The 10856-nt window shown below is 41.4% G+C and overlaps 1 protein-coding gene across 1 annotated transcript; it reads right to left on the reverse strand.

Moving 5' to 3' along the window:
• Positions 1–1123: 1123 nt before the first annotated feature.
• On the reverse strand, positions 1124–10690 carry NHLRC3 (NHL repeat containing 3). Its single transcript, XM_065902086.1, has 7 exons — positions 10402–10690; positions 9842–10000; positions 9402–9549; positions 6748–6948; positions 5946–6037; positions 4725–4837; positions 1124–3758 (listed from the first exon to the last, which is right to left on the reverse strand). The coding sequence occupies exons 1-7, from the start codon at positions 10483–10485 to the stop codon at positions 3518–3520; spliced, it is 1038 nt and encodes a 345-aa protein (XP_065758158.1). The 5' UTR covers positions 10486–10690; the 3' UTR covers positions 1124–3517.
• Between the last annotated feature and the right edge of the window lie 166 nt (positions 10691–10856).

A 10856-nucleotide genomic window follows, 5' to 3' on the forward strand; every position in this document is an offset into this window, starting at 1 on the left:
AAAAGATTTAACCCTTTTTTTTCTTAAGCATGGAAATGTCCAATAAAGCAGTAAATATTTCCAACAACCCTTGGAAGATATGTCACCTATAAACCAATTTCCTCAAGATGTAAACAAGCTGAAGAAAAATTAAAAGTATGGTTAACACTACAGCCTCAGATTTAAAAAAATCAGAAATATAAAGAAGGTCATGCATAGGTCAAGTAAAAAGAAAGATACCCACTTTGATTCAAGAAATGCTTATCATAAACAGGACTCTGCTGCCCTCTTGTGTATCAAGAATGTCACACAAGTGTCAAATGGCCCCTTCCAGAAAAGCTGAAAAGCAAGCATGCTTTGTTTTCTAAACTAGGTAGCTCAAAGAGCTAGGGCAGATGATACTCACCTAAGGGTCTTCATTTGTGTGTTGTTTTGAACATTTCTGTTGAATAAATAAACTTGATTTATTCTGACTCTCTACAGAAGACTGATTAGAATTTACTCTACTGAGTCTGAGGAGCAAAAACCTGAGTTTCCAGTTTTAATGTTGGCTATCCAATCGATCCTGTTTTAAAATCCAGTAACGTTTAAAATCAACAAAGGCAAAATGGAAGTTGAGCCTTGCTTGCTTTTGACCTAGCAGCCTCATTGCTTGAAGTTGTTCTTTAATATGGCCTGAGCTATACAAAGTATATAGGTCTCCTTAGCTTCTCATCAGACTGCATGTATGATTTGATGGACAAACATTCCAATCTAAAGGCTCAATGCTCTGGTGTAGGTTAAGAAAGATTACCTGTAGCCTTGGTTTTCTTTTTTTTTAGCCTTGGTTTTCTAACTTAGAACACCGTACCCCTCTCTCCCAGAACAGATCTAGATGGTAGAGGCAGAAAGAGATTCCATTTTAATGCAAAAACAGAGTTAGCTAGTTACCACTATCACTTGTACTCATCCATCACCTTAAAGCCACAACCTCTCCCAATATTTACCCACTTCAGCCCTCACTTCACAGGTGAATGAAGAGGAGGATATACTCTCGGTATCAACCAGTGATTTCATGATCGCTGAAATTCTTCAATGGCATAATTATAGACTGCTTTTATAACAACAAAATCAAACATTAACTGGAAAAGTAGACAATACTGCCTTTTCTTTGCAAAATTTTTATTTAACAGAAGATACAATGCATTTCTCAATTAATTTAACCAATTAATCCAGAGAAAAAAGTGAAATACCAGGATTATAAGTATGCTAATAAACACTTTTAGCAAGGTCCATGGAAACAATACTTTCGGCAAGTTGTATAAGAATCTGGCATAAAACAAAGTTAAACACAACATTTTTGAAATGACAAAAACCTAACCTATATTCCTTCAAAGAAACATTTGCGCTTCTTCAGCTGACTTGAAAGCAAAACAAACAAAACCTCAAACTATTTCTCTTCATCCAAGTAGATTTATTATTTGGCTAACTGCATAAATTTATGATATTTTGATAAATGCAATCTTAAGGCAAAACTGACAGCTGGTATCAGGGAAACAGCACATTTAGAAGGATCTTTTCTAATAAGACGCCTTCAATGCACTTGGAACTACAGAATCCAAAGGGCACATCTGTACCTATTGCACACGTGACCCTCACTATTGCACATCTGAACCTCACAGCCTTCCTGAAGGAGGAAACACAATGACAGTCCAGTTTTACTGAAGAGAAAATGAAGGTGACTCGTCCAGGTCACACAGCTTAATCAGCAGCACAAGCACACTTAGGAATGGCCTTGGAGCACAGGACAGAGTTCCGATGGGAGATTACTGGGAGGAAGAGGCTTCCCTGGCAGCTCAGACAGTGAAGAATCTGCCTGCAATGCAGGAGACCTGGGTTCAATCCCTGGGTCGGGAAGATCCCCCGGAGAAGGGAACGGCAACTTGCCTGGAGAATCCCATGGACAGAGGAACCTGGTGGGCTACAGTCCATGGGGTCACAGAGTTGGACATGACTGGGTGACTAACACACATGACACATGATTAGGATAAAGAGGGAGAATGATATGAGAAAAGGCAAAGAATTATGTGAAAGAGACTGTAATACGGCAAGTTTCCTTCCAACCCAAGAATAAACTAGAACAAACTGAAAAAATGGTCTTAACTGGGAGGCTAATATTCAGAACAAATGGGTTAAAAAAAAGATGCAGAAAGAAAAAAAGCAGAAAATTATTCATCTAAATAGCTCCAAGTGTTTGGCACACACCCTCAAATAGATAAGTCTAAAACTTCTTTGAGGTAGACAAAAGTTAGGAATGGACGGAGTTCAACTAAAAAAAAAAAAAAGAAAAAGGAAAAAAAGAAAAGAGGCACTGAGAAGAAGACCTATTTTTCTTGCTACCTTTAAAAACATTCTAGTAATTTTTAAGATCCCTTTTGGTAAAGGGCTTAGACACCAGCCACTTTACCTCAACATAATAAAAGCTATATATGACAAACCCACAGCAAGCATCACTCTCAATGGTGAAAAATTGAAAGCATTTCCTGTGAAATCAGGAACAAGACAAGGATGTCCAGTGTTTAAGGATTGAGATTAAGCATCTTAGAGCTAAAGCAGCAGTCCCCAACCTTTTTGGCATCAGGGACCAGTTTCGTGGAAGACAATTGTTCCACAGACCGGGTGGAAGAGAGGATGGTTACGGGGTGCTTCAAGTGCATTACATTCATTTGTGCACTTTATTTCTAACCTAGTGCTGCTGCTGATCTGACAGGCAGTACCAACCTGCCCATGGCCCAAAGGTTGGGGACCCCTGAGCTAAACAACCAAAGCCAAGTTGGGCCTTTAAAAAAAGCCTGCTGAGGTTCACAGCAAGGGTGCGATTTTTCATAACTTCTCGACCCGAACCACGTGGTTTTCTCCTCCTCAGTTTTTCAAGTTGGAGCTGAAACTGATTCCCCTGCAGAGACTCCTGAGCGCAGACCTGCGGCTCCTCCTTCCAGAAGTCCAATCACACATGTGCCACTGTCACCAGGCCGTGTGGGCTGTAAGCTACTCAGGGGTACGCAGGTCACCCTGCCTCTTCACATCTGTGTCTTCAGGGCCCGGTGCCCTGTGGGTTCTCATTAATCAAGATCCCATCTCTCAAGCAGTTCATTGTTTATGACACAAATAAAGAGAAAGTTTGCACTGCTTAAATGATATTCAATAAATTATGCTGCAAACCCATCTTAATTTCTCTGCTTCCCCTCCAAGGCAAATGAGTCTAGAGTGCAAATTACTGGGTTATCACCTTAGTCCCTCTTTCCCATCCTATTCACATTTCTTTAAAACATCCTTGTACACTCGCAAGTGGAACTAAGTCACAAGAATGCCCCACAACCTGGTTCAGATCAATATAAAAACATGCATCTCTCTGACACGGGGTCAGACAAAAATAAAGAAACAAATCCTTGTGCCCCAACATCAGTTGAGAGTATTTAACAGCAAATTTGAGAATCTGAGGATCTGAACTTCCAACTGAAAAACCTCAAGAATAAGAAACCAACAGTTATGAACTGAATCAAGAGAAATACTTATTCATGGGGATGTATTTTTGCACTTGCTTTGCACCGATTTCAGCTACGTAGATGGCTCCGGTCTCCCTGCTGACTTCTAAGAGATGCGGGGAGACCTGATCGGCCAGCTGGATCGTGCTAACCACAGAGCAGTCGCCGATGTTTCCTACCGGGGGCGCCGCCAGGATTAAGAGCCGGCTCAGATTCAGCTGGGCCACGACCACATATTTCCCATCAGGAGTAAACCTGAGGAGGAGATATCACACCATCAAACTGTGCAAAACTAACATAAAAGCTCATTTTTCCAGTACGGGTATGTATTCCTACAATATCATATCTTGTATAATACGCTGTACAAGGACCCGCATGTTGAAGGGTTCTTTTAAAGGACATTTAAAATTGATCTGACTCTGCCCCTGAGGGAACAAGAGATTTGTGATGATAGACTTAGCCAAAGATTAGGTTATTACTTTTTTTAAAACTTTTTATTTTACACTGCAGTATAGCCGATTAACAATGTTGTGGTAGTTTCAGGTGGGCAGAGAAAGGATTCAGCCATTTACATCCATGTATCCATTCTCCCCCAAATTCTCCTTCCATCCAGGTTGCCACGTAACACTGAACAGAGTGTTAAAAATAACACACCAAAAAACTAATGCAGAAAATAATGGAGAATTGGTGTCAGGCTGGGCATAGACTTGAGGTTTTACTTTTTATTCTATGTTTAAAAATACACTGCACCTCAAAGGCAGAGGCTGCAAGAAGGGCCAGCCTTTACTCTCTCAAAACATGTGGAACCCACAGCAGGGAAGCTCCCCCGCACTCGGCCTGGGCAAGGGGCTTCCTAGTTGGCGCTAGTGGTAAAGAGCCCGCCTGCCAATACAGGAGCTGGGAGGGACAAGGGTTCTATCCCTGGGTCAGAAGGTCCCTTGCAGGAGAGCACAGCAACCTGATCCTCTATTCTCGCCTGCAGGACAGAGGAGCCTGGTGGGCTACAGTCCATAGGGTCGGAAAGAGTCAGACACGACTGAAGTGACTGAGCGCTCTGCCTGGGATCTGAAACGTGATTACATGTTCTCTGAGTACTTCTTTCCTTCCCCCTTTTCCCTGTTTAAAATTCACAACAAATATTTTAAACTTTCAGCTAGCTCTTCAGAAAAACTAACAGGAACCAAATCAGACAAGCATTTAAAGACAAAAAGAAACAATTACCTGACTGCAGAAGGCCCTTCTTCTGAGAAACAGTTATTCCACTCTCCTAACCAGTCCCCGGTGTCTTTATCAAACACTTGAAGTCTTTTATTGCCTCGGTCAGCCACCCACACCTGCGAACGCAGAAAGATGGTGCTGGAGAATGTCCACATCATAATGAAAAGAAAAAAGAAGAGGGGGAGAGAATGACTGTTTTCATGAGTTTCATAAGCACTCCCATTGAGGACTTAGAGGACCCCAAAGGAGAGCATGTTAAAGCCCCATTTTCAGATAAGAAATTCAACTGCAGAAAGGTTAAATACTTTGGACTGAACTTACATAGGCAGGAAAGCCACATGTGGCCTTGACCCAAAGCCCAGCATGTTCTGGCTACTACACTAAGGATCTGGCTAGCTCAACAGCTGGACTACTCCACTGTGATGCAGGAGATCAGGAGACACTGAGGAGCAGTCATTCACCCACTCCTCTAACAAGCGTTCACTGAGTCCCTACAACCTCATGGTTCCTGGGTCAGCCAACAAGACCGAGATGTGGGAAAGCAGGCCGCGTCTTTAGGGGCTGAGACCAGTGGGAAGCCAGCTGTTTATTCGTACCGCATCCTTAAACTTCCACCCTATTTACAAGGGTTTGTCCAAAGTGCCAAAGCACTTAAAGACGAAGCTTGAGAGATTTCAGTGACATATAAAGCATGATAACAGTAGGTTTCATTTAGGTTTGCGACAGGCTATCCTGAGCTCTTCAGGAAACTGTTACTGTAATACAGGAAGGTAGACTGGCTCTAAGTGACATTCAGTGTACTGGGTTTGATGTATACAATCCACAGCATACATACAGTAAAATGGATTTTGTTTTTTGGTTTTGTTTTCTTCTTCATCTTCTGACTGCCCCACACAGCATGCAGGATCCCAGTTCCCCAACCAGGGGTTGAGTCTGCAACCCCTGTATTGGAGGCATGGAGGGGTAACCACTGGATGGCCAGGGAAGTCTCAGTGAAATGGTTTTTAGTGACATGTGACCAGGGCTGCAGAGGTATGTAAGAGAGTAAGTGGGTATACCCAGTCCCGGAGGAACTGCCCAGACACCCTGAGATACACACATTCACTAACATACACACACATCCAGGTGTGCAGACAGGCATATGTACACCAAGATCTGTATATATTGATACATGCCCCGCTCCATATAATCAGTCTAGACACAGAGATCAGACCATATATCTACCCGGCCAGTGGAATCCACTGTAACACTGTGGGGTATGTTGAACTTAGCAGGCCCTGTTCCATTTTCTCCATGCAGCCAAAGGATCATGAAATCTATAAATAGTAAACACATCTGGTCAGTACAACACGTAGAATACCTTATGCATTAGCATTGTTATGCTGCATGTCATGAGTTACAAACTATTCAATTACACCCTGAGCTGATTATGCCTTCCTGGCTTTCTGTTTATGTAAATTTGTCTAATCTATATGCTTTAAATAAAAAAATTCCTTATCTGTTTCAAGCAATTAATCTGCTTCTTCAATGGCTGTCTCCACTTAAATTTTTCATAACTCAAATATCATTGTTTACGGTTCATGCCAACCTCTCCTTCAAACTGGTTCCCCCTCATAATATGTTATTTGGTATTACCTTGTCTCTGAGCTTACAAATTACGATTTCATAGGTGGCCATTTTTAATGCCCCTGTATCGTACTGAAGATGTCCCTCTCGCCCCCACCCCTCCAAAAAAGAGACATGCCCAAGTTTCAAATCTCCAAAAGCTGTGAATGTGACCTTATTGGAAACCGGACCTTTGCAGATACAGTTAAGGATCTTGAGGTGGAGATAACTGGATCTAGAGTGGACCCAGTGACTAGCGCCCTTATAAGAGAAAGGGGAGGTGGTGTGAAGACACAGGGACACACAGAGAAGGAAATGTGAAGACAGAGGCACTGACTGAAGTTCTGCTGAGCAGCAGACAAATTAGACCCAACTAACTGAGTGATACTCTTAGAACACCACACAAAACTAAGCCACGCACCTTGGGACAATTTGATCAACCTGTTATTCAACCCTCCATCTCCATCCACAATGTAAATATCTCCTGTGTCTTCTACATGTAATTCCGCAGGGTTATCAAACTGCAGGGGGTTCAAACCAGTGCCTTTTTTGCCTGGGGTCCCCAAAACTTGAACAAGATCACCAAAGGAATTGTATTTTTTAATAGTATGACCATAGAATCCTATAAAGACAAACATGCATATTTTACAAATATAACCACTGCACAAACATTTACATTTTTCAAGTAAGCTGAGAGCAAAAAATTTGACAAAATTAAGCAGCAATAAAAAGCTTAAACGCTAATAATTAAATATATTATATTTGACAAGCAACAAAGCTTCATTAGTTATAGCCAAATCTATTCACAAATTAGAATCTCATGTACTCAAAAATAATTAGATTCTAAATAAAATAAATACAACCAAAGAGAACTGACTCCTACAACAGAAGGCTCATGATGTAAAAGTATTGGTACATCACTTTCTTTTTTTATCTTATGACTTTCAATAAACATTATTTGGACAACAAAATCAAAACACATCTATACATATAACTGAATCACTTTGCTATACACCTGAAACTAACAGAACATTGTTAATCAACTAGACTCAGGTGTAAAATTTAAAAAGAAAAAGGAATCATAAGAAAATCAAGAAGAATTTGAACAACTTATGTTTGAAAACTGTTATTTCAGTTACTCATGGGCACATCTCCAGTTTCAGTAGCTCAATGAAAAAGTTCTTTATGATAGACACATATATCTATTTTCGTGTTAATTTTTAAAGGTTTTTTTTTAATTGAAGTAACATTGGCTTATAACAATACTGCCTTTTTTAAAGCCACATTTTCTCCAAGTGGAAACAAATACAAAATTTAACCCATTAACTTTTCTTTCCTAAATAAGGAATAAATCTTTCCATAGAGTTAAAATAATCTTACAAGCAAAGCATAAACTGGAATATTAATAAAGAAGGAAAAAACATAAAGCAGTTAACAGAAGCCAACCTGAAGGCATATCAAGACCAACTAACTGGTAAGGCATTCAAATGACAAACTGGAAACAATGGGAATCAGCTTGCATTACATCCTATCTCGACAATTTATTATTATACTTGTTTTGGAGACTTGAGCTCAACTTTGTAGCAATAATTAAGAGAGCAAAACAGTAAAGAAGACAAACTTCAAAGTCTCTAAGGAATTGGAAAAAAGATACCAGTAGATAGTGTTTCTTTAAAAATGGCTAACATGTAGCCATGTTTTAACAAAAGAGCATTTATACTTTGAAATATAGGAAGAAATAGAAAAACTGTCTTCAGATCTGTGCATGGAAAAACAAGCTATAATGGAAAGAATGAAAGCAAAACGTGTGTTCTTTTTATTTCTGGGAACCAGTGAAGTATTTTATAAAAAAGGATCACATGAATGGAAGGAAGTAAAAAGTAAAGGCCTCCTTTTAACTGTGAATCCCGAGAAGGAAAAAAAAAAAAAGCAAAAATAGTCAAACTTCAGTAAGGTCTAACAATGAGCTCAGAAGTAACCTAGATTTTCTGATTTAACCAAAATCTTACCATCCAAAATATAGCTTGAAATAAAGGACTCACGGACTGAGGCTCAGAAATCTGGGTACTGAGAACAGATATGGTTAGTGCACCTTTCACAAAACCTGAGACCTCTTTAATTCCAAAATGGTATCTGAATTAGCCCCAAGTGGGGAAACAGAATGACCTTCAAGCCATGAACTTATCTGGTACAAGACTAGAAATATTTTCTTTACGATCTCTTTCTTTCTTGAGATCCTGAAATAATAATACCAGGTTATCTCTTGAATCATCTTATCTTAAATCACAAGCACAGGCAAACAGCTCTCTCTGAACACTTATCTCACAGTTTTAACTTCAACTGTGCTTACTCTGGCAGCATGCGTCTGTCCTAGGTCACTTCTTCCTAGGTCACTTCGTGTCTGACTCTCTGCAACTCTTATCGACTGTAGCTCGCCAGGCTCCCTGGTCCCTGAGATTCTCCAGACAAGAATACTGGAGTGGGTTGCCATGTCCTCCCCCAGGGGATCTTCCCACCTTAGGGATCAAACCCAAGTCTCTTACGTCTCCTGCAATGACAGCTGGGTTCTTTACCACTAGCACCACCTGCACACTCTAATAAAATTATTTAATGGAAAGGTTTCAGACATGCTAAAGTCAGTAGGACTTCAGAAGCATTCACACCACCAGCAGTTTCCGCAAATTTTGCACTCTGGGCAAGAATGCAGTTCTGGTTTCTCAGCAAAATCTCTCAGACAAGTGGTAAAGGGAAACAACAGGCAAAGACCCCATTTATAAGCTTTTAGAGACTACCAATTTATTTGCCTTCACAGAAGTAGTCTAAGAAGAGCAACTGATATTTTAACAGGCAAAAGTCCTGTGACAAGTTAAAGGAAAGATCACAATAATGATAGCCTCCTTGTTAAATGTCTCAATTACACATAACTACAATATAAAAATTTAGAAAGGCAATTTCACAAATCACTGAAGAAATTACAAATAGATTCAGCCACTCTGATTTCAAAATGGACAAGCAAGAACATGGGCAAAGAGGAGGTTTCTAGCAAGATAATTTAAGAGAGATTACTACACATACCACTTCCTACATCCGTGATCCAGACGGATTTTTCCTGTGGTGTACTGGCTGCAAATATACCATGAGGTGTGTCAACTGTATAATTCCAGGCTCGTAGGAAATATCCATCCTCTGTGAACACTAATACCTTTGGGATGTTATCCCCTCTCTGAAGGTATACAAAAATAACTGCTTAGATATGATCAATTTTAAGGAAGCAATCATTATTTTCACAAGGAGAAACAGAAGTCAAAGGTTAACCAAGATATGATGTAATGTTTACAAAACCAAACAATATTAACCCCTATCAAGCTCAAAACCAAAACACTAACTTTAACTAAAAAAAACAAATTCCACAATTGGCGTAACATAAACGTACACAGATACTTGGTACAGTAACATAGGAAAGCTGTTTTCTTTGCGTTCATAACTTTAAAAACAAAAATCCCAGTTTTACTTACCTGGGCTACATAAACCAATCCGTTGAGGGAGTCAACTCCAACACAAAATGTTGCTCCAGTGAAGTATTCTGAATACTTCGGCCAATCCACATCCAGCCGGTAAAGAATCTCCTCAGCTCTCCAGGAAACTTTAAAAGCCAAGTGCAGATGTGGTGGGAGCTGGGGAGGAAGAGAAAATAAGGAAACTGACAGTGTACTTGCCTGGAGGCTCAGACTGTAAAGAATCTTGTCTGCAATGCCTGAGACCAAGGTTCTCTCCCTGTGTGGGGAAGATCCCCTAAAGGAGGACATGGCAACCCACTCCAGTATTCTTGCCTGGAGAATCCCAAGGACGGAGGAGCCCAGCTGGCTACAGTCCATGAGGTCGCAAAGAGTGAGACCCAACCGAACACACACACCACTTTACAAACTTTTCAACGCCAAGAGGCAACTCGTCGGCGGTTCGGCCTCAGGTGCAGTTTTGAGACCAGCCAGTGAGAGAACCAGCTCCATCTCCATCCCAAGACCACCTCCCAAGAGTGCTGCTACCCGAGAAGCCATTTCCTAACCATCCAGCTCACCCGAGAGGCACAGAACCGCGAATGCAAAACCAGAAGCGCTAGGAAGAAGCCAGCGCCGGCTATGCAGACCCAGAATCTCGTCATGACCGGACGGGAAGACTGGCGAGGCAGGACTGGCGGGCGGCTGGGGGCCGGAGGACAGTCTCAGGTCCTCGCAGTTCGTCGCGGCAGTGAGCTCTTAGCTCCAAAGCGCCTACCCCGGGTGCCCGAGGTTTCAGAACCAGAAACCACGGGACATCACAGCGAAACACAGTCCCCACTGGGATTCCGCATTCCCAGCGCGTTCCCTCCCCACCTCCACGTCACAAGCCCCGGGCTTACCACGTGACCGCCCTTCCGCCCATCCAAGCGGTGGACCTCTCCAGTCCAGCAAAATCGGGGTGCCCGTGGATATGCCTTAACCACTCGACGTACATTCTTTTAAATTTGGACTTACCAATCAAAAACGAGCACAA

Source organism: Muntiacus reevesi, chromosome 11 (genome assembly GCF_963930625.1).
Source record: "Muntiacus reevesi chromosome 11, mMunRee1.1, whole genome shotgun sequence".
Taxonomy (NCBI): Eukaryota; Metazoa; Chordata; class Mammalia; order Artiodactyla; family Cervidae; genus Muntiacus; species Muntiacus reevesi.

Bases quoted from the DNA above. Each gene is read 5' to 3' on its own strand.
- NHLRC3 (XM_065902086.1), bottom strand. From the start codon at position 10,485: ATGACGAGATTCTGGGTCTGCATAGCCGGCGCTGGCTTCTTCCTAGCG. The intron at 9,550-9,841 runs GTAAGTAAAACT...GTATACCTTCAG, and splicing joins GATTGGTTTATGTAGCCCAG to AGAGGGGATAACATCCCAAA. The intron at 3,759-4,724 runs GTAATTGTTTCT...TCTCCTCCTCAG, and splicing joins GAAGGGCCTTCTGCAGTCAG to GTTTACTCCTGATGGGAAAT.